Raw genomic sequence first — 26,599 nt, 5'->3', positions numbered from 1 at the left:
TATTGTAAAGTGACTGTTCCACTGGATGTCATAAGGTGAATGCACCAATTTGTAAGTCGCTCTGGATAAGAGCGTCTGCTAAATGACTTAAATGTAAATGTAAATGTAAATGGAAGACCACAGGCACAGTTCTTGTTAAGGCCAGAAGTGGCAGGCCAAGTAAAATATCGAAGAGGCAAAGGCGAAGGATGGTGAGAACGGTCAAAAACAGCCCACAGACCACCTCCAAAGACCTACAACATCATCTTGCTGCAGATGGTGTCGCTGTGCATCGTTCAACAATTCAGCGCACTTTGCACAAGGAGAAGCTGTATGGGAGAGTGATGCGGAAGAAGCCTTTTCTGCACACACGCCACAAACAGAGTCTCGTGAGGTATGCAAACGCACATTTGGACAAGCCAGCTTCCTTTTGGAATAAGGTGCTGTGGACTGATGAAACAAAGATTGATTTATTTGGTCATAACAAGGGACGTTATGCATGGCGGCAAACGAACACAGCGTTCCAAGAAAAACACTTGCCGCCCACAGTAAAAATTTGGTGGTGGTTCCATCATGCTGTGGGGCTGTGGCCAGTGCCAATACTGGGAATCTTGTTAAAGTTGAGGGTCGCATGGATTCCACTCAATATCAGCAGATTGTTGGGAATAATATTGAAGAATCAGTCACAAAGTTGAAGTTACGCCGGGACCGGATATTTCAACAAGACAACGACCCAAAACACTGCTCAAAATCTACCAGGGCATTTATGCAGAGGAACAAGTACAATGTTCTGGAATGGCCATCCCAGACCTGAATATCATTGAGAATCTGTGGGATGATTTGAAGCGGGCTGTCCATGCTCGGCAACCATCAAACCTAACTGAACTGGAGATATTTTGTAAGGAGGAATGGTCCATAATACCCTCATCCAGAATCCATACACTCATTAGAGGCTATGGGAAGCGTCTAGAGGCTGTTATTTTAGCAAAAGGAGGCTCTACTAAATATTGATGTGATTTTTCTATTGGGGTGCCCAAATTTATGCACCTGTCTAATTTTGTTTTGATGCATATTGCACATTTTCTGTTTAATCCAATAAACCTAATTTCACTACTGAAATATTACTGTGTCCATCAGTTATTTGATAGATCAAAATGAAATTGCTGATCCTAACACCCAATTATTTATAAATGGAAATTGTCAGGGGTGCCCAAACTTTTTCATACGACTGTATTTGGTTTCAACAAATGTGTTGTTTTTCAATTGAGAAACCCTAACTTAGTTACTTGTAACCAGTTGGAGTAAAAAAAGTCATTTAAAAAAAAGTAGTTTTTTTTTTTTTTTTTTTTTTTACAGTGTAGGGCGGGAAGAAATATCGGACATGTTGCGTTATGCAGAATGTTGCTTATAATCGTGTTAAAACTACAAGCATACGACCATACAGTATGGAGGTCTTAAGACACCAAAGGCAAACAACCCTAGTGCAGCCGACCCCATTTAAAGCTTCAGTGTTCATCAGGAGGCATATGGGTAGATGTCAATGTTTAAGGGTTGCGCGTACAGTTTAAGCCAACGGAGTACATAAAACGGCTTTCTCACGAGACACATTCTCTGTAATGATTATGATCGATGGACAGGGTAACTAAAAGGGGTGATATGTTGTACATCGACCTTCTGTCACCAACTGTGCATTTAATATGAGCAACGAGGACGCAAACCGCAATAAAAAAATTGATGTTAGGCATTTCACAGTGCATACCCACACTCAACGGTACACATTCCCTGTGGATACTCATATAGAAACACAGTTGGCAACTGAATCGGTACACATAAACTTTGGTTCCATCTTATCTATGATCAAAGGGATGGTGGCAATGATGTGTTCCTTAGGTTGTTCATGTGTCTGGTGGTGCCATCGGTCTCACAAACTAAAGCAGAGGAGGCATTGCACACTACAGTGTGCCATTCCCCGCATGCTCACGCAGTGCTAATACAACATATGTGAATTGGATCTTTCCATAGAGAGGGTTTAAAGAGAAGAGCTAGATTTGGTGTCCCCTTGTATTGCACACACCAGCCAGAAACAGACTGGAGAGGTTAGGTGTCCTCTCCGAAAGTTGTGTGAGCGCTCCAGACTCCAGGACAGACTTGTAAAGTTTGAGGTGTGTTCCTTCCGTAAGGGCATAACTACAGAGAGGATAATCTCACCATAAAGCAGGGCATTTCTTTTCTTTCAAGTGCATCTAACAGGTAAGACAGAGGCGAGGAAGGTTACTTTGGCAATTGGGTCGTTTCACCATTTCGGTGCCTTTTGAGAAATGTAACTTGGTACATTTTTAGAGGAGGGGGGGTGGTTTCACCTAATTTTAACATTCTGTCATAATGTGACTGCACATGTTCAATTTCATTAAAAAAAAAGTTTTCCCATTACTATAGCAATGGCCTATTAAGTGCCAAATAGGGTTGACCATAGCAGGGTTGACCATAACAGGGTTGATGATTTCATCTGAAATGGAAGGGGCAATGGAAGCTTGTTGTGTGCACAGGGATTGGCAATTGAATGCGAGCTTCACCCCCACCCCCCCAAAACAAATATATATATTTCTAGCCTGTCTATCTATGTGACAGGGTTGATGTGTTGTGCTCGACCCGCTCAGTTTTCCACCACAAAACACCAGAAAATGGCCCAAAATTGTAGAACCAGCTCACCTGCTTTTACTCTATGATTTCACTATTAGGATGTTCAATGTTTCTTTAAAAGAAATATATATATTAAAAGGAATAGCTTCACCAATATTAAAACGGGAGTTCAGTTGACCTTAAAATGAGGGACGGACATAAACACTAATCACATGAAATGAATAATAATCTTCAGAAATAACTTTGCAAAGTAACAACAACAAAAATTTACTTTGAGAAATGTCGGGATTAAGTGGGTTAAAATCCTAGAAGAGACACGGGGTTGAGAGAAGGACATGTCAAAATGCAACAAGCTATTCAAATTCAATATTGGGGCACAATTTCTACTTAAAATATCCAAGGGACACAAAAGGCACTCTTTTCATGGAACGACCCAAATCGCTTTGTCCATTTTTGCTCCAGTGGTAGACTAGAGCTGATATGGCCTTCCAGTATTCAGGATCGGAGTGAGAGAGCCAAATAAATGCCAGGTGATAAGACAGGGAGCTAATGGGTCATAATGTTACAGGAATACATGAGCTGAGCGAGGGGGGGGGGGGTAAAGCCGACTAGACAGACAGGACATTCAGCAGAGGCACCGGCGGTCACTCTTGGTGACCTCTTCTGAGGAGTGCACCACATTTGGCACAAAGCCACTTTTCACCCCCTCCCAACCCTCCTGGATGTTGATGTCACCTCTCTTCACGAGCTCAAAGATGTCCTGCGTTAGCTCAGTGAAGGCCTTTTCAACGTTGATGGCGTCGCGAGCCGATGTTTCCACATAGCGCATGCCATAGGCACCTGCCAGCTTCTCAGCCTCCTGCTGGCTCACCTGCCTCTGGGACTCCAGGTCACACTTGTGACCCACCAACAGGAAGACGATACTGTGAGGTTGGACATGACTGCGGGCCTCCTCCAGCCACTCATGCACATTCTGGAAGGAGCGACGGTTGGTGAGGTCAAACAGCAGTAGCCCACCAACAGAGTTGCGGTAGTAGGCCCTGGTAATAGACCTAGAGAGGGTTGAGGGGGTTAAGCAAAGAAGAGAGAGAGAGGAAAGACATTGTAAATATACTTATTGAGAAGTGGGGGAATGGAAAAACAAAGGATGTGTCAGGGAAGTGGTGAGGTTCAAACATCAAGACAAGGAAAGGCTCCGAGATGAATAATACAGAGATCAAAATACTATATTGTTATAACAATACTATTGACAGATGACTATCAACAACAACAAAAAACGTGATTTATTGAAAGACAAATGATTTCGTCTTTACAATGGAAGATTTTAAAAAGTAAAATACAATCTAAAAACGTAACCTGAATCGCTCTTGTCCAGCAGTGTCCCAGATTTGAAGTTTAATGCGTTTCCCTGGCTCTATCTCCACTAGCCTTGAGAAGAAGTCTACACCGACTGTGGGGTCGGACACCTGCGCAAAGCGTCCCTCGGTGAATCGCCGGATCAGGCACGACTTTCCTACTGTCGAGTCCCCAATGACGATGAGTCGAAACTGGTACAGCCATATTGCTTCCATATCTCACAGAATCTATGGCACAAAAAAACGAATAGTAAATGGTCTATAATCAAGTAGACTAGCTTAAATCTAGACTCCTTCGTATCTACAGTACATTAATGATCGCCTATATACCCACTGATTCTTGAATAATATCACTTAAACAGTATATTTCTCATGAGCTTAGTTCAACTGGTGTAAGCTTCCACTGGGCACAGACGTCAATTCAACGTATATTCGTTGAAATGACGTGGAAACAACATTGATTCACCAATGTGTGTCCAGTGGGTTGTTTTACTCCAATGTTTTGTTTGACTCCAATTTTTGTAAACATTGTTTACAAAGTGTTATCCTTATCGGCCTATTTTTTTAATGTAGTTCTGTGATGGGCCTGACAATTTTTTCGCGGCCTATTCGTGATGATGTGTGCGCAACATCCAAAATCGACATGAGTGGTGCTAAGAACTATTACATTTAGAATTTCAATAGCCTACTGCGGACGGACTAATTGCGTATTCTTGAAAAACAGTAGTCTGCCTGCCCTAGCCTACATTACAATGAGGGAGAGGCCGCTCCTCTTTCCAGTGTAAATGCACAGACAGCTCTTGCAAAAGAACACTTGTGTATTCAGCTCCCATAGAAACACCGTTGGTTCTTAACTCGTATATTCAGCTCTCATAGAAACACCTTTGGTGCAAAGCCAATCAAGTGCAATAACATAGATGTTTTAATTACAAACTAAATTAAAAGGGCAGTTATGCACATTTTTATAGACAAACAATAGGCTACATATTGAATACTCATTTCACCCGTGTCAAAATTTGGAAACGTGTTCGGTCTGGGCTACATAAGTCTGACATTTTACAATAAGCCATCTTAATTTAAAACACATTCAACTGATCTTCTTTCCGTCCTTCATAGATTGAGTTACAACGGTCTTCTCTATGGCAATGCCATATTAATCCATAATAAACACAACATCGGCATGTAGGTCTACAACCTTATGTTAAATTACCTTGTTGGATGGGCGATCAACGCCTGGCAATAGCAAACCCCATGATCTTGAGAAATATTTTCTCTCGAAGATGCTCTCTGAAACAGTGATCCCAGGAGGCCTAGCCAAACACCAAGGAGTAATCCGCAAATAGGCCTTGTCCTAGGCTATCATTTTATTTCATTCTACACTGAGATGTGTTACTATACTGCCGAGTTTCATGTGAAATAGGCTAATGGCCGTCTTTAAAACTTGTCGATGGTTTCATTTTATGGTAATTCCATGTTTAAAGATGGAGAGATATTTTTTGAAAATCCGCTGATGAAATGGCAGTAACAACAGCATCACATAGCGCGACTCATCCCTCATCAGCACCATTACCGTAAGAACAGAGACAGCAACGCAGAAAAAATGTCTCCGCAATTACGCGCTGCTCTCAATAGAGGGTGCTACACCGGGTGCTATAAAGGGACATTTAAATGTTGGTATTTTTTTCGTAGATTAGATTCGGGTTATCTTTGTGGGCTACTGTGTAACCTAATGTCCCCAAATGATTAAATAGCTTGTGCGCAAATCCTGCTCTGAAGTAGACCTACAGTAGGCTATTGCAGGGTAGAAGATAATGGGTGTGGCTGAGTCTTGACAGCTTTCAAATGTTTTGGTATCATGACATCATGTAGCAAACTGGTCTCGAAGCGACTGGAGGGAGAGAAACTCATTGCTGGGGTGTTAGAGCTATGGAGTAGACTTTCTTTTGAGGAGAAAGTTGGCCTATGCTGAAAATATTATAAGATTAAAAATTAACATTTCGTGTTGGCTACGGTGGATGGAATCAAATTGGATTACATCATTTGCTTGACTTCATCCTTTGGATATGAAGGCATAATTCCGTATGGGTGCACGGTGACATACGCCTACAGTCAACATTCAATGTTCTATATGGAAACACTTGAAATAATGTAGGCTGTAGTTGGAACGGAATTAGTATTAAATCATAATCTGTCTTTTAGAAAGCCATCATCACTGGCAAATAGTGAATCCTGTGGTGGTGCGTTTTGAATGGGCTGTTGTACAAAGTCAGACCATGCCGCATGAGCATTTGTTCAAAGTTCTCGTTATAGGCGACCTTGGGGTCGGGAAAACGTCAATCATCAAGCGTTATGTCCATCAGATCTTTTCTCAACATTATCGCGCAACTATTGGTGTCGATTTTGCGCTCAAAGTTCTGCACTGGGACAGTGACAAAGTTATACGACTACAGCTTTGGGATATTGCCGGTATGTCTTAACCAGTCCATTTGACTTTGATATTTTACTTTGATATTTGACGTTATATTGTAATACCAGTGGTTTGGACGATTCGTCAGACTTTATTCATGTTTAGCATTTTGGGTAAAATCACATTGATGTTTTCAACAACTCAACAGGCTTATCAATGAATTAACACACTTTTATGAGACTTATATTTGGTTTTATCCATAGATAGCCAATGTTACATTAATCATCCTAATGAATAGTGTATAGTATTTCTCCCTATGGTATTTTATGTGCACTGTGGAGGAATGTTGTCTTGTGTTGGGCTCAGCTGGTGTCATGCTCATATTAGAGAGTCACATGAGCACTGCAGTTATTGCCAGAAGTCTCTCTCTCTCTCTCTCTCTCTCTCTCTCTCTCTCTCTCTCTCTCTCTCTCTTTCCCTCTCTCTCTCTCTCTCTCTCTCTCTCTCTCTCTCTCTCTCTCTCTCTCTCTCTCTCTCTCTCTCTCTCTCTCTCTCTCTCTCTCTCTCTCTCTCTCTCTCTCTCTCTCTCTCTCTCTCTCTCTCTCTCTCTCTCTCTCTCTCTCTCTCTCTCTCTCTCTCTCTCTCTCTCTCTCTCTCTCTCTCTCTCTCTCTCTCTCTCTCTCTCTCTCTCTCTCTATGAAAAACCTGACCTCTCTTTTGGATATGAAAAACCTGACCAGTTTTTGGATTGTGCCAAGTCATAATGCAATATAATTAGATAGTTAAATACACATCGTTCAAGTATAGATAGACCAGTGCTGTGTTCCTCTGACTCTGATGTGTGCTGTTCTTGTATTTGTTTGTCCCAGGACAAGAACGCTATGGAAATATGACTCGTGTGTATTATCGGGAGGCCGTGGGAGCTCTGGTGGTGTTCGACGTGACCCGCGCCTCCACATTTGATGCCGTGCTCAAGTGGAAGGACGATCTGGACTCTAAGGTCACCCTGAGTCATGGCAAACCTGTCCCAGCTGTGCTGCTGGCCAACAAGTCCGATCAAGTCTGCTCCCAGCAGCCCAGACTGGACACATTCTGCCGGGAAAATGGATTTGTGGGATGGTTTGAGACCTCAGCCAAGGTGAGGAAGAAAGATGCTGAAGCTACTGTACTGTAGTCATAGCTTCTCCCAACTGACACATGTGGGCTGCTTCATGGCTGGCTAGAGAGTCTAGGGTTGCCCTAAAAGACATCATGTCTGATCACTTGGAGTGTGTGTGCGCATGTGACAGAGAAGCATCACAATCTCAATGATTCTAAATACATTCCACCGACTCCTGCTGGGTAATTTTTTGGCTGCTAATATTTGACAGTTGTGCCCCTATGGAAGATCACTATGTAGTATGGTATCTCTCATTTTTGGGGCTCCCGAGTGTCGCAGCAGTCTAGGGCACTGCATCTCAGTGCAAGAGGTGTCACTACAGTCCCTGGTTTGAATCCAGGTTGCATCATATCCGGCCTCGACTGGGCGGTGCACAATTGGCCCAGCGTCGTCCGGGTTTGGCAGGGGTAGGCCGTGATTATAAATACGAACTTGTTCCTAACTGACTTGCCTAGTTAAATAATAAGGTTAAATAATAAAAAAACAAATGAAATTATAAAGAGCATACGTTTGACAACAGCCTTTGATTGTCAGCTTGGGTTACTTTAAAGTGTTCAATGAAATGCAATCACACTCGGCTGAATAATACATGAGATCAGTTGGAATGAAATGTTAGTATACCCTGGGGTGTAAGGACTACAGGCTAATTAGCCGAGGGGAATGTGAACAGGAACGTGTGAAATGGTCCAGAAGGCTGTGAAAGGTGTGTTCTCTTCTCACAGACTCAACCTGAGATGAAGGGGACACTCACAGCCACTCTCTAATGAGTTACTCAGTTGGGTGTGAAGGCTGATTGGGTGAATATGTCACTGGGGCCTACCCAACTGGTAGCTTACATGCATTTATTTTTTATTATTTTACCTTTATTTATTTAGGCAAGTCAGGTAAGAACAAATGCTCATTTTCAATGACAACCTAGGAACAGTGGGTTAACTGCCTGTTCAGGGGTAGAACGACAGATTTGTACCTTGTCAGCTCGGGGGTTTGTACTTGCAACCTTCCGGTTACTATTCCAACGCTCTAACCACTAGGCTACCCTGCCGCCCCATAATAATGATAGAAGATTAGCAACATCCTTCTGCCTGAGGTAAGAGGATTTTGAATCCTGAGCCGATCTGGCCAGGGAATACTTCCCATCTGAGATCATTCTAAGATCTATTTGTCATTTAGCTGTACATGATTGTGTCTTCTGTTTCATCTTGTAGGAGAGCACTAACATTGAAGCGGCAGCGAGATGTCTGGTTGAACATATCCTGGCCAATGAAGAGAGTACAGTCTTGGATTCAGACCCAGATGTGCAGGTTCTGCCTGGGTTCAACAGCAGTGTTAAAGAAAGAGTTCGCTGTGGATCATGTAACAAATTCTGACCCATCAAAGAGAATGGAGAAAGAGGAAGATCTTCAAGGGTCTGTACGTGTCTCTCTGTAGTCTGTCGGACCGGTCCAATTAAAGAACATCTTCAAAAGAAGCTGAGAGGGGCCATGGGAGAAAATATGTTATGAGAGAGATGTGGTGTATTTCTCTATGTGGATTTATGATCATGTTTGTGTGAGAAATTGTAAAATAATAATATAATGAGTGGAACATTTATCTTTTCACAAGAAATACATTGTTGTAACTTCTTGGTGTGAACATTTACGTTTACATTTACGTTTACATTTACGAACCACCTCTCTACATTGTGAAAGCAGGGCTCCAACTCATTTCAGTCCCTCAGACAAGAAAATGACAAAGCTGAGAATATCAGCAACGAGATGACACACATTATGACGTCTACGGTTGTATAACCAAGGATGTATGACTGTGTGATATAAAGATGTCGTTTGATTGACATCAGTCTGATACAAAAGGGGTTTTTCTGTTTACAGGAGAGGGACAACACTGCCACAGTGCCTTGGTGTACCTATAATGTACATGCAGTGTAGGCCTATAGCTTTAACTTCATTAAAATGGCTTTGGTGTGGGGTTCAGCAGAGTTGTCTTGTACATTTTTGTAGCCTATTTTGACCATGTCAGTTGTCCAACATAGCATGTTAATGCAACATTGTTACTATGTCATTATATTATTCCTACACAGGTATAAAATGATAGCATTGATGTCAGTTTTCCTCTCATTCTAATCTGCATCCTCCACCATGAGTTGATCACAGGACCAGGCTGGACCAGAAAGGGAGGAGAACCAGTGAATTTCAAACCTTTTCATACAGTCGGTAGCCTATAAAAGGCATATACATCCTGTACAGCATTTTTAAAATAGAGGAAGACATCTCAATGCCAAATCTGACTCATATTAGGGATTTTATCTCACTTGCAGGCCGAGTAGAGTCACATTTGGGACAATATGCCTAAACATTACATGTACTGTATGTCCTACATTCCTATAGAGAGCTGCAGGAAACTAAGAAGCTGGTGCTTTGTGAAAGGTTGTTGTTATAGTCCAATGACAATGGTATTAACATCAATAGCATACTAACCCAGGGGGTTGTCTTCAGATGTGTCTGGATCTGATTGGACAGTACTGCAGAGTCGGACAGATTCCATCCACTTCAAATCAAGAAGCAGCTGCCTAATATTCAGTTGCGGTGTTCCGCTTTAAGATGCCCTCCCCGGACCCTTTCTGTGTTGCCCAATCAACCCCTTTCTAAGTCACCTGATTCATAGGCTACACTGCCATTTTACACATGAAGTTTAAGTGAGAAAAAAAATGAATAACCCAACAAAAAAAACATTTGTAAAAAGATTAAATGCATTCCGAATAAACCATATGGAGCACGTCAATTAAAGGACATGGAAAAACGAGGAGGAGTCACTGCTACAAGAACTCGACACGAACAGAGGGGAGCTTGAGAGAAAATACATTCATATGCTATTTTGTAACGTCTTCAAAATTAGTCTAGCCCCAATCATAACCAGAGAGAACGTCGCGTGATCACCGGCCGAGGATTGGTAGGCTAACTAATCAATGATTGTCTCTCTCCTGATGCTCAATTGTATTCATGCAGGCTACTGTTGCGGCTGTACACTCTAACCGGAATCACCATTGGAAAGCTATTACGCGGATATATTGTAGCATCTCGACCTCCGAACGAATCATTCTGAGCTGATATTGGTGTGGGTCGTTTGGTTTAGGTTTTTGTATTTGTATTTGTGTGGACAATTGGATTGCCATTTCCTTGACTGAATGTAGCCGTCAATTTTATTTGGCCGCCGTATGAATTCTCCCATCGGATTCCCGTCAGTGTACGTTTTTGTTTTCAGACGGGCAGTTTGTTTAGAGGGCACCCTCTCTATCATAACTGAAGACGATTTGATTTCTGATTCCCCAATCACTGCTTTTGGAATATGTCTGGACAGTCTATCACGGATCGGATCGCTGCGGCTCAGCACAGCATGACCGGATCCGCTATAAGCAAAGCCGTCTGCAAGGCCACGACGCATGAAGTCAGCGGACCCAAGAAGAAACACCTTGACTGTAGGTTAAGTACACCACCAGTGCACCGCCGTTGCTACATATTAGCGGCAAAGGCATTGGTTACATTGAATATTCAAGACGACCTTTTATTTGTCGTTATGTACATCATGTTTGGTATGGCCAAGGGTTTATCGAAATGATTCTATTGGGCTATGAATAATTGCGCATCATAGGCTTCAACGGCTCAGTAGTCAATCATTATCATACAGTGTCATTATCCTACGGTAGTCGATCGTGTTGTAGCCTGAACACGATGAGACAAATATATTATTATTACTGAGTGTCATACAAGAAAATCAATCAATCAAATGTATTTAGAAAGCCCTTTTTACATCAGCAGATGTCAGAAAGTGCTGTACAGAGCGAGACTCATCCTAAAACCCCAAACAGCAAGCAAATCAGATGCAAATGCCCACATAGCCTACTACACTTTGTTCATCATTGTATGCAGTAATACTTTTGTAAATGTCCCCTTTTTATAGGCTATGAAAATGTTCATGGCAGCGTAGGTTTAAAGAAGCACAATTGGAGTCAGTCTACCTATTGCAAACCATTTCTTAATTTCCTACTGAGTTCTAGATGAAAATGTGTCTAATTTAGGATTACTACCTTTAGTATATTGTGGTGTATGTAGCCTTTGAGTTTTCTCAGCCACTTCAGTTTGTGATGAGCTCGTGTCCATGGGTCATTCATATTTATTCAGTGGCAGCAGTGTCATAGACCATCTTGAGCTCAACGTGTGTGTTGATCTGTGTGAGGGAATGTGGAACTGGAGCAATTATTGGGTTGAAAGTGTTTTCTCCAAGTTTAACTACTGGTGGTTAGGTGGCTTTATACCCAAATGATGACATGACACAGTCAACATTGTGCCCAAGTCAATCAATTAAGATCAATCAGTCTGGTTCTGGGCTGCAACAAATGCCATAGACCCAGAGGAATGTTTTAACCGTACAATTCTTTGCCCAACCTTTATCCAAAGTAATCCAATTGTGAACATTTTAGTCACCTTAGAGTCACGCAGAGTGGAATGACATAAGCTAAAATCTTGTAGTCATATAAAACTGCCATTTCTCTGAGTGGCATTTGGGAAGACTTTCAAATGTGATTTTAAAAATGTGGTACCCGACTGCAATTTAGTTATTTAAAGAGTGTAATTCCTCTGGATTATCCCGGACGCCTTGATATTCCGTTTATGTTTCCTTTTATGTTCTCTTTTAAGGTTTAGCATAAGCTTAGACTCCTCCTACAGTGAAATGTCTTGAAGGACTGACGACGCAATCATACGAGGTTCATTTTGTTTGACTGTCTTATTTACAATCAGATTTCCAATTTGAAATGTTAATTGCAGGCTTAGTCGCTGTAATTTAAGGCCTAATAAATGAGAGTTAATTCACTAGTAAAAGAATGTCTCTCTTTGAAGGGTGTGAGGGGGCCGAGCAGAGATTCCAACTGCTGCTAGGAATTTTCAGCATGACAATATGTTTTCACTTACACTTGTATTCAGCCTCGACGCGCCAGCTTTGCCCTTGTGTGGGTGCAAGCAAGCTGGGTAGTGCTAGGTATCAGCAGCCTATCCGGGGGGGGTCCTAGCTCATCGACGTCGCAGAGTGTTTGCATGAAGTTCAGCTTCCCCGACTCTGGTCCCACCCTGTTCATGTCTGTCGCCCAGCAGGCTCGCGTCGTCAAAATGGGCCTCCGCCCACTTCGCTTCCATTGGGAATGAATGGTTTCCCGTAGTTTCATCGCCCACGTCGAACTGTGTGCGAGTTGATCAGCCTCAGTGTAGAGTACAGCACTTCTTAAGCACTGTCACATTTTCTCCAATGTCACCATTCTGTGTCGTCGGCAGACCTGATCCACTGCACCAACGAGCTGAACGTGAGTGTTCCCCACCTGGCTGACACGTTGTTTGAGAGGACGGCCAACAACAGCTGGGTGGTGGTGTTCAAGGCCCTCATCACCACGCACCACCTCATGATGTACGGCAACGAGGTGAGTCACCCGCTGACAGACTGGCTTCACTGTTAAAAGTGGTCCTCTTGTCGCTCAGCTGGCGGAGCATGGCGCTCGTAGCGCCAGAACAGTGGGTTCAATTCACGGGACCACCCGTACAAAGAAAATGTATGCACGCACGACTGTAAATCACTTTGGATAAAATAATCTGTTAGATGGGTTGCAGTGTATTATTAGATGTTATTCACTGATTTTAATCTTTCTTCTTACTGTTTATGACCACGCTGCCTCTCTCTCTCTCTCTCTCTCTCTCTCTCTCTCTCTCTCTCTCTCTCTCTTTGTTTCACCAGCGATTAATCCAGTATCTGGCGTCCAGAAACACACTTTTTAACCTGAACAACTTCTTGGATAAGGGAGCATTACAAGGTACTGTTGGGAATTTGTCCGTGGGAAGCAATTCCACGCCACAATGTACATAAGTCACAGGTACAAAACAACCTATAGAAACGTGCAATGCATGAACAAAAAATGCCCCAGTTCAAACTGTCGTTCTGAATGCGTTGCAGAGGTTTGGCTCTGTAAGCCACCAGCTAGAACTTACACGCATAGTAATACAAGTGCTCCCTCTCTGCCAGGTTATGACATGTCAACGTTCATCAGACGCTACAGCAGGTATCTGAATGAGAAGGCCATGTCCTACAGACTGGTGGCTGTGGACTTCACCAAGATGAAGAGAGGGTAAGATGTCCTGTTTGTGGCTAGTGTGGAACACCTCCCCTGTGTCACACTAAGATGCACCAGTAAGCTACATCAGTGGAGGCGGGTCTTAAATAGAGTCACGGTAACTCCGCTCAACTGGCCAACTCATTTCAGCAGACACTTTGGAAATGGTGTGCCTTTTATATTGAGTTTCAGCACGATTGACACGGAGATGCTTTATCTGTTCGTGTTTTGTCCGTTGCTTGCCCTGTTAAAGCGGTCCTCCGTGCCTCTTGTCGACAGGGTCGACGGTGTGATGCGCACCATGACGGTTGAGAAGCTGATCAAGACTCTACCGATTATTCAGAATCAGCTGGATGCACTGCTGGATTTTCAGGTAGGCTGCAGGGGTCCATGGTTTTGGCGTTGGTGGTCCTTAAATGAACACGGGCAACGTGATGACCGTGAGCTGTCTGCATGAACTCTCAATGTGTGGTCTCTCGATCTGTTGTTTTCCCAGGCTAACTCTAACGAACTGACCAATGGCGTCATCAACAGCGCCTTCATGCTGCTCTTCAAAGACTCCATCCGCCTCTTTGCCGCGTACAATGAAGGAGTCATCAACATGCTGGGTAAGTACACTCTATATCTGTTAGATAACTATGGTACCACTATGCTGTTTGTAAGTGTACGCTATATAAAATAAATAGCCCAAGTCTTTTTTTTTCTTTTTTTCAGTTAACCTATCTTCTTCTTTTTTGTATCCTAAAGAGAAATATTTTGATATGAAGAAGAACCAATGCAAAGACGCCCTGGAGATTTATAAGACGTTTCTGAACAGAATGACCAAGCTGTCAGAGTTTCTCAAAGTTGCAGAGGTAATGTTTTCCCTTTTCCACTTGTTTTGAGGAAAGGAAGGTGTCAGATAGATCCAGCAAGAAGGTGGGGCTCTTCTCCCGGACCTCTGCTCCTCTCCCCCTTTCTCTCTCTCGCTCTCTCTGTTGCCGTGTGGTGGAGGCTAATGCTGGTCATGAATGCAGAGGTTAGCCTATTAGTGAGCCTGAAAAGCTCAAGGTGAAGGCCCCTCCATGTGCTGCCTGTTCTGATGCCTGCGTTGCATGTCTTAGCAAGAGGTCCCCCCCCCCTTACTCTTTCCTTCCCTTTCTCTCTTTTCCAATGATGAATGTCTGCTGTTATCCACGTAAAGTACTACTCGCAATTCACAAGGCCCTATTGCAAAGATAATCCGTATCTCTCTGTAGTTTTCTCGTGCATTCTTTTATTGAAAGGCGTTCTTGCTGTCTTTACTGATTTGGTAACTATTTGGAGGAAGGTTTGGGGTGATGGGGGTGTGTTTCTATCCAAAAATGGACTAACGTTGACTTTAAGGGCCCATTTCATTTACTCGTCTAACAATGTGTTTGTCATTTGTTCCCCAGCCTTTTTGTTGTTGTTGTTCAAAGTCAACATTAGTTGTGTGTTGCTGTTGTTTTGGATGTTTCTCACCTTGCAGTCACATGAGTATTACAGCCCAATGTACCCGGCACACCTGTCAGTGGCATTTCAGTGTGTAAACATTCATTTCAAACCCAAGTCTTCAGATCCTGTGCGTGAGTACGTTTGTGTGTGAGTGCGTGTGTGGGCATGCCAATTCCCCTGCCTGTTGTCTTTTTGTTGTTTTGTTTCTAGTCACTGCATGGAGTAATGGATTCTTTGGTTTGATTCTTCTTTCTCCCTCCTCCACACACCTACCCCTCCCCCTTTTGTTATTCTGTGGTTGTGTTCGTTTGTTTATTATGTTTGGTTTTTGTTTGCCCCCCCCCCCTTTTTTTTGTGACACAGCAAGTTGGAATTGATCAGGGTGACATCCCCGATCTCACACAGGTCAGTGGTGCATTTCATCTCAATATCTCCCATGTAGCTCCATTCTGAACGCTCCCATTCCCTACTCACCCTACAGGCTTCCAACCGCCCCCTCCTTTTCTACCTGATTTTACCTCCCTCTCTCTGAGCTCTAGGGTAGAGAGGGCCTACTTCCAAAAAATGGGTTCCTAATATGTGAACCTTGGATTCTGCTGCCCCATATTTAGTTTCCTCATTTTGGAGATTGTGCAAAACACCGTCTTATGTCTTTCGGCAGATTTTTAGGTAGACCGATCCTTTATGTCTTTACTTAGACTTGAGTCTTTTGTATAGTTGAGTCGCTTGTGTAGTTGAGTCGCAGTTTTCGAAAGTTAACCCACAAAAAAAACATATTTATTTTGTTTGATTTTGAAATGGCGCTGAAAAGTCAGGCACCTCTTCAGCCTCTGTCCTAATGAATATGGGCGTATGGTGCTTGTGTCAGGCCCATATAAGCCTTTTGTATGTTAAGGGACGACATCTCTTGATAGAGTTCTTGATTTCTCTCGCAGTTTAACTTTGCGTTGCTTCAAAATGAACACCATTTGTTATCTCTCTTTTTCCCGGAAAATAGCTGTGGGGAGAGCAGTGAATGGTTTCTACCGAATAGGTTTCTGCAAATATTACTTGAATGGTATACACAATGCAATCCTAAGCACTTGCGTAACATCTGACGTGATGCTACAAACACTGGTTGAAGCTTTCTTCAATGACACTAATGGTGTTTCCCTCCACAATAAACACGAACAAATGTTTCTGTCAATTATGTCATGTTTGCAGTGCTTATGAAGGTCCTCTGTATCCCTGTTCAACTAAATAGTAACCCATGTCTTTACTGAGCTGTAGATTTTTTTTCTTTTTTTTCTTTCTGCTTATTTGAAACTTTTAGTATATTCTAGATTTCTCAGAAGGATATCCAGAATTCTCATTATTCTCTCTTATTCCCCCCCAAAATAAGTATATGGAAATTCTTATTTTTGCAAGTTACTGCACGTGTTAAGATTGCATTCTGTAATGAAATGCAGATGTTGGGTTGAAACATGGGTATCACGTGTGGGGAATTGAATTCACTGATCCTTGGTTTATTTAACCATCATTTTGTATGTCTTTATAAAATACAAAGTTCATTTCCCAAGTGCGTGTACCTCATTTTCATCAGACGTTTTGCCTTTCTGTGAGTTAACTCGTTTCGGCTTCCAAACCTTTTTGAACTAGACACTAAAGCTAATGACCAAATTTGACCGTCTGCTAGTAGAATTTCTACGCTAACCTGTAAAATACATTTATGAAATTTGATATTCACGAATGAATAGTTACCCAAATGATTATAGGAAACGGAATCCAGTGGTTAACTCACAATTTATGCACTGGGATGTGTGTGTGTGTGAGAGCATTTATACACACCTGTGAATGGGCTTCTAAGCTCCTTTCCATATGCCAACAGACGATGTGATGTGTTCTGAACCCCACAGGAGCCGACACACTGTACAAGTAACCTCCCAGGCCTGTGTACTTGCTTGCATGAGAGAGGACTGATCTGTGCATGTCTGGCTTGGAGCCAAACCTAATTATACCAGATGTATTGTCTTACGTAAAATACCTGCAAATATGGAGACTAGACTGAACATGAATAAAGCTTAGGACAATGTGCCACTTGGCCGCTGTGTGTGTGTGTGTGTGCGGGCGCTTGTGTCTGTGCGCTTGCGCCGGTGCCAAATGTCTGTGTGCCTGTACGCAAGTGTATGCAAATGCAGTGTGTGTGTGTGCGCACGCGTGATTGTTTTCCCAATTGTTCTACACAGTGCTATCCTCACTTGGTGCATTAATGTTTCCCCATGCCCCCCCCCCCTCCAGGCCCCTAGCAGCCTCCTGGAAGCTTTGGAGCAGCATTTGGCCTCTCTAGAGGGGAGGAAAATCAAGGAGCTCTCCACAGCCACCAGGTAACCAACAAACAGACACACGCGCACACAAAGATGCTGATGTTTCAGGCTTTGTGTCTGAAAGAGGCATTTAGACTGAAGCAGGCATTTCAGAACATTTGTCACTCAGTAAAGCTTTGTTGGGTATGAGGACGAATGTGCAAATGATGCTGTGCCAGTGTTCCACCCTTAGCTAGTATGTCATCTGGACTACAACGGCAATGCGGCCTCATTTATCCTGGATTTGGGAGTGTTTTAATGTGTTTGTGTCAGACCTGTCTACTATATGACAATTACGGCACGCAAGAGTCAGAAACGTTCGGCAAAAAAAGAAAAATAATTATTCATCAGTGGTCAGTCCCAGAATGGCCTTGTGTGACAGTGAAGTGTACGTGGTGGTCACTGATAAGCGCTGTGTGGTCTCTCCAGAGCTAACACCTTGTCCAGTGCTGTGTCGTCACTGTCCAGCACTGGAATCTCCCTCAGCCGCATGGACGAGAAGGAGGACGAGAACAGGCTCAAGGTCAGACAGGGTCACTGTACAGCAACTTCTCATTACAATGTCGATGCGCTACTGTATGAATGAGTCTGAATATATATTATTTTCTCAACCCTGTTGTACTGTCACTTTTTTGCGGCTTGACTTGATGTGTTTGTCCCGGGCAGGACGAGGGAGCCAAGGTGATTGACGCGCAGACGCCGACCGTCTCTCCCAGCTCCCAGTCAGTGGGCAGTGCCAACGGCAGCAGTGGGGTCACAGACCTCTTCTCCAACTCATCTGTTGTATCCGTTACAAATAAGTAAGGCAGACCCTACGGTCTGATAATCCTTGTGCTTGAGTTAATACCTGTGGGTATATTTCACACAGGTTGTTCAGTTTGTATAATGTAACCTGTATGTATCTGATTTTAAAATGGCAGGTGGTTAAATCACTTCACAGTATATTAGTTGGGTTGTTAGTGGAAAGGATCTGTGAGCCACGTTAAAATGGATGGCTGAATGGCAGTGTTCCAAGTGGTTGGTCCTGGCCGCTGTAACTCTCTTCCTCTCTGCCCTGTGGCCTGAAGGGGTCTGCTCTGCTATGATTTTTATCTCTGTCTCTCTCTGCTCTTGTTTCCCCAGCGTGCCAAATCTCACCAGTGACTTGTTCAACCTCCAGCCCACCTTCAACCCGAATATCCAGACCACACACACTGTGCCGTCTAACAACAACGCCTGGGGAGGTGAGGGACACAAAAACACATACTGACACACACACACACACACACACACACACACACACACACACACACACACACACAGTATACTCTTGAAGACTAGTATTGTATTTAAAATGAAGGCAGATACATTGAGCATATTGTGATGGACAGAAATCAGTCACTGCAGGACATAAATAAGATATTAATTGATGTCAACCAAAACCTTTATTAGAAGAAATTAAATGTCCAGTTGTGTCCCAATGCAATTTTTTCCTCTCCTCTTCCCTGCTACGATACCTATCCCTGCTGGATGCCCTCTCTCTCTCTGATTGGTGAGTCAATATGGCTTGTAATCACTCTACTGGACAGCTGACAGGACTGAAATAGCATTACAATATGCCTGGGGCTAGGGTTATTGCCTGTAGCCTGATTCGCTCTCTCCCTGTGTAACCTGCAGCCTGTTTCTCTCTGACCTGAGACTGACTTTGACTCGCTCTCTCAGTGTGACCCAGGGAGTGCTGAGTGATTAACCATTTTTGTTTGTTAGGGTTATTAACCAGACCTGCCAACATGCAAGCATTTAGCGTACCAACTAAGCAATTCTCTGTCCATGAGATCGGAGTGAAAAGTATGCAGCAATGAATATGGCCTGATTAAAATAATATAAATTTATATTTTAATAAAAACATAAATCCACTGAGTATATCTAACATCCCGATTCTCGAGCTGCAACACACATGTACAGAGTTTGTGTCAACGGACATGGAGATTAATACATCCTTATTCGTCTTAGCTACCCCGTGTCTGCCTCTCCTGTTTGTTGTGATGCTGAGTTTGCCGACTGTCAGCTGTAGGTAAACACATGGCCAAATCCCTTTTCGATTCCGTGTGTTGTGGAAAGGTAGACACTGATTGTTTCAAGCTAAAGTTAGCGAATGGTGGACATTCAGTGGGCTCTAAAGTGCCAGCAGTTCACTCGCATTTGCTAGTGAAAGAAAATCGATACAAATACGACAATACCTGGTCGCATTTGTGCGAGTGTGATATACATTTTAATTCTGCGTCCCGTTAGTTGCATTTTCCACAACATTACGAGGATCACGCAATCGGATAGACTGTAATTATGATCCACGTCACAAAAATGCATTATAAAAGTATAATCAAAAATAAATTAAATGGAGTCGGAAGTTTAGAAGACTGCGAGATGATGCCTACCCAATGAGTGTCCGGTATTAGCTATAGAGGCAATGCTTTTAAAAATGCACTTGCACTAGAATTACAAGTTGAATCTCCAATTTGCCGCACGCGTCTGGTACTCTAAAAAGTTGGACAGGGTTGGCAGGTCTGTTAAACAACTAATTGACCGATGTCAGTACTATTACTTGAATTCCATTGAGTTGTGTTTTATTTGTGAGCCCAGTGTGCGGTTTCTCTAGAGAGAAATCAAATCATTCCCGAGAGAAATAATGTCAAGAACTACGTGCGGCGCTGGGATGAAGGGAGTTGTAGTTTTCACGAAGCAAATATTCAATTTATTTCATTGTCAAAGTGTGGTAATTAACGACAATTGCCATAATCCATTGCGCTTGTCGTTTCCGGCTCAGACAGAGACTGATACACTTTTCCGCCTGGTAAATTAGGATTCACACAGACCGCATGAGAGAGGAATGTACACAACACAACGACAGCGAGGAATAGAGACAGTTCGTGAAAGTATGCGTTATCTACCTTGAATAACTAGTCAAATGATTTAGTCAGACAGCTCTGCAGCATACATAGGCAGGCTAGCCTAGCTAAATACCCCACATCCGATGATGCAACCTTAAAATCGATACATTTAAGATTTTGAAATCAACAAAGGACCTTCAATCAATTACAATTTCTCGTCAAAAGAAAATAAAACCAATCAAGACATTTACTCAATACAATTGTATATTTCAAATGATCTTCCTCAAACATTTGTATATCGTCCCATACAATAATCTGTACTCTTAATTTTTTGTTCCTAATTTTGGCTACCCCACTGCAGTTGGGGTCGTGACCCCTACTTTGAATACCACTGTGTTAGATGGGCTGGCTGGCTGCTACTTCCTAAACCGACATGATGTTCTGAATAAAAAATATTAGTCATGAAAATGAAGTAATATACAGAACGGAAATATTGTATTATTTCATAGCAACTTTTCTATTGATGCCTACCCAATGTGGACATGCCAGAGACTGAAATATTTTCAATGTTTTGGCAATTGAATGTTCACTATTTTGGGGTTTGGAATTTCCAGTAAAAAGCTCTACAATAATTTGTTATTTAATTTCCTTGATTCCTTTTTTAAATAATCAAACCGAAACCGAACCGACTTCAAAAAGCACTAATCACTCCGCATTAGCCAGACCTGTCTCTCGCTCCCTGTGAGACCCGGAGCCTGTCTCTCGCTCCCTGTGAGACCCGGAGCCTGTCTCTCGCTCCCTGTGAGACCCGGAGCCTGTCTCTCGCTCCCTGTGAGACCCGGAGCCTGTCTCTCGCTCCCTGTGAGACCCGGAGCCTGTCTCTCGCTCCCTGTGAGACCCGGAGCCTGTCTCTCGCTCCCTGTGAGACCCGGAGCCTGTCTCTCGCTCCCTGTGAGACCCGGAGCCTGTCTCTCGCTCCCTGTGAGACCCGGAGCCTGTCTCTCGCTCCCTGTGAGACCCGGAGCCTGTCTCTCGCTCCCTGTGAGACCCGGAGCCTGTCTCTCGCTCCCTGTGAGACCCGGAGCCTGACTCTCGCTCCCTGTATGGCTCTGTCCTCAGGTTTGGGGCTCCCAGGGGACCTGTTGAAGCCAGCTCAGCCCACACACATCCACAGCCCTGGGATACCACTGCAATCTGGGGGGAAGATGATGCCCACTGACCTGGACTCCTCCTTAGCCAACCTTGTTGGCAGTGAGTCTCTCTTTCCCCCCCTATTTTACATGTAGCTTTGCATATTATAACATTTTTCACTAGTTATAAAATGGTCATACACAGTAATGCTCTGTAACTGCATCTGAACATGTAACATCTTAATCGCTCATATTCCAGACTTGCAGTTCGGAGGAACACCAGCCAAAAAGTGAGTATATGATATTTTAAAAGGAGCTGAGAGCACCTACAGTAATATATTTGGATGTAGCTATTCATCCGAGCATTTATGAATCCTGATCTAATCTGTCTTGCTCTAATGCTGTGGCTGTATTTGAACCCTGTTTGTCCATCAGGCCAGAGCCCCAGTGGGCCCAGCTGGTAGAGAAGAAGCCCACAGGAGGGACTCACTGGCAGTCCAAAACCATGTGCACCAGCCCCAACTGGAACCATCATGCCCCCATGGCTCCTCAACCTATGCCCATACCACAAATGGTGAGACATACACGCCTGGTCACGCTCACCAAATATAATACTGAGAACAAGCCAGCAATGCAGAAGGTAGTGTACTTTTTCCCTTATGAAATCTAGTAGCACACATTAGAAAACCCCATGATCGTCTGAAAATCACATCTTCGAAAAATGGAAGTGGTTATTGCGGCTCTTCCACAGGCGCTGGTGATTCTCATTTGCCCTCTTGTCTATTTGAATTTGTTTGCACTCTAATTATTTGTCTCTCCTCTTCTCATTTCGCGTTTCATCTGTCTTCTCTTGTAAAATTCCCACTGAATTATCCACCATCCATTCCTATCTCCATTTTGCCTCGTTTCCTCAACCCTGCTGCAGAATGGAATGATCTATACTGGCTATGTAAGTACGTGACTCTCTGTAGAGGGAGTCGCTGCATTCTTCCACAAGTCAATTTCTCAGTGTGCTCTACTGGTCTTTCATTTTTCCGTTCCGCCCTTTCTCTCCGTAAGGCTCCGGCTCCAGTGGCTTTTCCTATGACGACACCTCAAGTGCCTGTTTATGGAATGGTAAGGAATGATCTGCACCCGTGGTACAGTACCCAGGTCTAACAGTCGAATCAAATTGTATTTGTCGTCACACGTCAAATACAACAGGCGTAGTAGACCTTGCCCTGAAATGCTTACTTACACGCCCTGAAGCCCTTAACCAAGAAATAGAGTTAAGAGAACATTTACTGAAAAAACTCAAGGAAGAAATTAAATAAAACGTCACACAATATAAAAGAACAATTTCAATATAAGGTCTGGTCTAAGGGGGGGGGGGGGATCTGTACACCAAGACCATTGATACCCAGTTTACATTTCATCTCTCTCTCTCCCTGTTGGAGATGCCTCCTCATCAGATGGGGCAGATGGGTGGAGTCCCTATGATGGCACCACAGCACATGATGTACAACCAACCTGTACTTCGGCACACCAATCCATTCGCTCCCATGCCAGGAGCCCAGGTAATCCCACTGTCCACTCCCCAACCACTTCTGGCATGTGAATCATGAGTCAAGGCATCAGTTCCTAAGTATGTTAATCATAATTGTAATGCTAACTGTTTGATACTTAATTTGTCAATGCTAACTACTGTTTGTTTACCACTAGGTTCTGGAATGATTTAAGATCTTGTTACTATGAAACCTTTGGTATTACAGTATCTGTTTTTTTTATTTATTTTACTGCGATATTTGTAATCCAGTCTCGAGCCTTTTTAAAACTAGACGGATATTATTAAACCGTAACAGGCTTATTTTCCTATGCAGATGCACTTCATGTAGGACTGGGAGCATCTTACCATGACAGTAAAAGCAGAGAGACGAACCAATCCAGAACCAAATGCAACGCGAGGTGGAAGAGAGAAAGGAGCAGAAGACTGTGGTGGAGACCGACCGGTGATGTGTTGGTGTCGGTGCTCTTTCAGTGGCCTCCCTGTGGGATGGAACCTCTGTTACATTCTGCATCATGGCTGATATAAGAGTCCCATACAAGTCCCCGCTCACATTCATTCTGTATTTGATTTGCTCATTTGAATGGGTATCGTTCCGACCTGTTTGAGCTCATGCTGTGACGACAGCCCCCCCCCCCCCATCCGTCAGTGTCAATGGACATCTCTTTCTCTGATAGTTTGCACGCACTTTAATCAAATGTGAACTTTGCCACGGGTGTACATACTCATTGTCCAATTAGGATCTCATTCAAACCACTACAACACTCCTACGTCTTTTCTCCCCAATGTTCATGTCAGAGTTGCGGTAGCTACCGTTTTCATGCGTTTCAATCGGTGTTCACCAAACATTTTGGAGTCGACTCGTATTCATTCCATTTTTTTGTTTTTGTTTCACAACCTGTTATAGTATTGGATAAATGGCTTGGAGACACATGGTTTGTGTACGTGTGTGTGTGCATGTACAGTATATCTGTCTGTGTGTTCATTTGCGGTGCACTCTGATCTAAATGTACAACCGCTATTGTGTCATGTTTTCTTCGGTTCCTGTGAAAGCCATGATCTGTGTGGCGAGGGCTGCCCACTGTGCTCTTGTTCTTAAACGGTGTGCTCCATGCCAACATAGACCTACGGTGTACTCCTATGAAAGAAGTGAAGGCGGCCCACTCATTTCATACGGGAACCGTCGTAGGTCATGACACGGTTCTGCCTCTGCCGTGCCACCCGTTGTTCGCTCTGCTCGGTGCTATTTGAGTTTAAATACGTGATCCATGTTCCTTTAGCCACCACAACGGAGCATGGAATTTCCCGCCATTGCGTTTCGATTGCTTTTTGAAACAGATACACTGTCCTTGTAACGGTCCTACCAGTCTTGTACCCCCCCCCCATGTCGGTGAGTAAACGTTGGGAGAGTGTTCTTTGTGTTTCTTCTCGTATCGCTCCAGGTCGATGCCCAATGAGTTGTCGCATGTGTCATTGTTGTGTTTCTGAGTGGCAGTGTGTTTGCGGTGCAGCTCCCCACCAACCCCTGGAGAATGTTGTTGAGGAGCTCGTTTCTGAGAGACTGCTTCGCGAGACAGTGAAACTGACAATCGCTCCAGTAAGTCAGCAGCTATCTGCCACACTCCAACTCCAGCCCCAGAGAGAGCCCAGAGAGAGCCCTAGCTTGCTGTCCTGGACATTTATTTTTGTTTGCCAGAGGGCAGAGGACAAGCGAAGAGGAAAGTAGAGAGATCTGTAAATGTGATCGAGGGTCATGTCTGTCCAGAAACTCCCCGGTGTGCGTAACTGTGACAGACAGACGACATATATAGCACAAACCCTGGAGGGGGGCGAGCGTTTTACTGCACAAAACTAAAACCATTGCTGGGATGTACAGTCAAAGGGGCTGGGGGAAATCCTTGTTTTTCTATTTATTGTGTTTCTATATTTCCATGCCCTTCCCGGTGAGATAAACAGGGTAGTGTTCCTCAACGAGGCCTCCCAGCTTCTGGTCCTCCGAGGTCAGTGGGGGTCACTGAAGCCATCCAGGCCATCTGGTAGTGTCTATTTAGCCATGAGTAGTAGAGTGTCGTAACGTGTCTCAATACAAGTCGGTCGTCTGTTAGATTTGCTATAGAGCCTCTCATTCTGCTAATCATGGGCTCTGTCAAGACTACCGCATTCCGATGCCCTGTGACCGGCTTACATTTTGTAGATGTTCTTTGAAACGTAATTCTGTCTCAATGTCACCTGTGTCAATTGAATGCTTTTTATGCAAGTTCACGCTGTCCCATAGACCAATTCTGACTGTTACGCTGTCCTCTGTATGTAACCTTGTATGTTTTTTGACATGTGCTCTCTCTGTAAGTGATGGCCCCATTGGGAGACGGGGGTTGTTTATTGCCGTGTCTGTGGTGCGGGTCATTGTGCTTGGCGGTGTCATGGGGTGTACGTCTGTGATGTTTGTGTATATCTTGATGAGGGATGGGGGTGGGGGTGGGGGGGGTGTGTGTGTGTTAGGTTCAACAGTATCACAACTGGTCTACCAAGAGTGTCTTCATTGTGGCAGTGGACACTGTCCTCTCCGTAACAGGAACATTTTGCACCAAAGTCATCAAGCGCAGCTTTTTCTCCGCGGTCACATTGCTGATATCCAATTTGGAGGGATTTGATTTCAGCGACAAGTCTCCTTCTTGCATGATTAGTGTTGTCTTTTTCTATTGACTTGTGTGCCCGGTAAAGAGCATGATCATATGTGAAATTTCACTTGCCGGTGTGTTTGCAAATGTTTAGGAATTTCTCCATGAGATTTTGACTTGCCTCTTTTACATTAGCGTTCATAAATGTGTCCCACCAGATATAACTGTCCTTTTTTTTTTTTTTTTTTGCATTTGAAATGCAATTCAAAGCTCCTATCAAATACCTATTCAGTTACGAGACCACACGTTTTGTGAAACATGAATATAAATGCTATGCATCACCTAGCTAGCTAGACATTCAGGTCTTGTAAACCCCTCCTTGTTAAAACGTTGCTATTTTCAATACATTTTGTTGAGCGCTTGCTCTTTTTCCTTCCGAGTTTTTAGGATTTCTCCAAGTATGTTCAGTCTTGTCCCTCTTCCATTGGATCACGTCATTCTCTGCCAATATTGGTCATCTTCCTTTGCGCTTGCAGTGGAAAATCTGTCTCCCTGATCTTTTAGCCACTGAAGGATGTCAACGTGCATTGTCACTTTTTGCCCGATGTACTCTGGCGATGTATAATGTACATTTATGCATATTTAACAATGAGCACAGTATACCTATCTGTTGGTTACTGTGTTCTACTCCATATTGCCCATCTGAATTTTTTTTTTTTCCCCTTGTGATGAAACGAAGCATTGTCCAGGATGTCCTGTTTTTTGGAAGTGAGGCTCCATACCTCTTTGTTGTTGATTACATCAAATGGATTGATAACACAATACACTGTATTGTCAATGCTAAATTACATTGTTATAAACAATTGGTTTTTCTTTTTAAATGCAGAGGTTGTTGTTTTTGGAAGACAATTGAATAAAATGTCATATGTTGCTCAGGTTATGTCGTTATTCTGCAG

At 43.4% G+C, this 26,599-nt stretch overlaps 3 protein-coding genes across 18 annotated transcripts; 2 read left to right on the top strand and 1 right to left on the bottom strand.

Annotated features, from left to right (window-relative positions):
• On the bottom strand, positions 1-12,638 carry LOC124006060 (ras-related protein Rab-39B). Of its 2 annotated transcripts, none has more exons than XM_046315744.1 (3): positions 12,505-12,638; positions 3,976-4,202; positions 1-3,671 (listed from the first exon to the last, which is right to left on the bottom strand). In XM_046315744.1, the coding sequence occupies exons 2-3, from the start codon at positions 4,188-4,190 to the stop codon at positions 3,245-3,247; spliced, it is 642 nt and encodes a 213-aa protein (XP_046171700.1). In that variant the 5' UTR covers positions 4,191-4,202; positions 12,505-12,638; the 3' UTR covers positions 1-3,244. The 2 variants fall into 2 exon arrangements, with proteins under 2 accessions (XP_046171700.1, XP_046171689.1); XM_046315733.1 differs by lacking the exon at positions 12,505-12,638 and adding an exon at positions 5,185-5,525.
• On the top strand, positions 5,861-9,510 carry rab38c (RAB38c, member of RAS oncogene family). Its single transcript, XM_046315760.1, has 3 exons — positions 5,861-6,440; positions 7,251-7,519; positions 8,746-9,510. The coding sequence occupies exons 1-3, from the start codon at positions 6,248-6,250 to the stop codon at positions 8,905-8,907; spliced, it is 624 nt and encodes a 207-aa protein (XP_046171716.1). The 5' UTR covers positions 5,861-6,247; the 3' UTR covers positions 8,908-9,510.
• Positions 10,182-26,573, top strand: LOC124005976 (phosphatidylinositol-binding clathrin assembly protein-like). 15 transcript variants are annotated; one of them, XM_046315632.1, is made up of 20 exons: positions 10,184-10,486; positions 10,799-11,012; positions 12,862-13,004; positions 13,316-13,391; positions 13,601-13,703; positions 13,968-14,061; positions 14,185-14,296; positions 14,436-14,542; positions 15,507-15,548; positions 17,421-17,506; positions 17,915-18,008; positions 18,152-18,285; positions 18,608-18,708; positions 21,472-21,603; positions 21,742-21,772; positions 21,918-22,056; positions 22,408-22,431; positions 22,542-22,598; positions 22,916-23,038; positions 23,324-26,573. In XM_046315632.1, exons 2-20 carry the CDS (start codon positions 10,883-10,885, stop codon positions 23,354-23,356), a joined length of 1,761 nt encoding a protein of 586 aa, XP_046171588.1. In that variant the 5' UTR covers positions 10,184-10,486; positions 10,799-10,882; the 3' UTR covers positions 23,357-26,573. The 15 variants fall into 15 exon arrangements, with proteins under 15 accessions (XP_046171604.1, XP_046171675.1, XP_046171633.1 ...); XM_046315648.1 differs by having other exon boundaries at positions 10,182-11,012; positions 21,487-21,603; XM_046315677.1 differs by having other exon boundaries at positions 10,183-11,012; positions 17,933-18,008.
• The last annotated feature ends 26 nt before the right edge of the window (positions 26,574-26,599 follow it).

The sequence above is a fragment of the Oncorhynchus gorbuscha genome, linkage group LG02 (genome assembly GCF_021184085.1).
Source record: "Oncorhynchus gorbuscha isolate QuinsamMale2020 ecotype Even-year linkage group LG02, OgorEven_v1.0, whole genome shotgun sequence".
NCBI classification, from domain to species: domain Eukaryota; kingdom Metazoa; phylum Chordata; class Actinopteri; order Salmoniformes; family Salmonidae; genus Oncorhynchus; species Oncorhynchus gorbuscha.
Note: the sequence above shows the minus strand (reverse complement) of the source record. Positions and strands in the feature narration are given on the sequence as shown.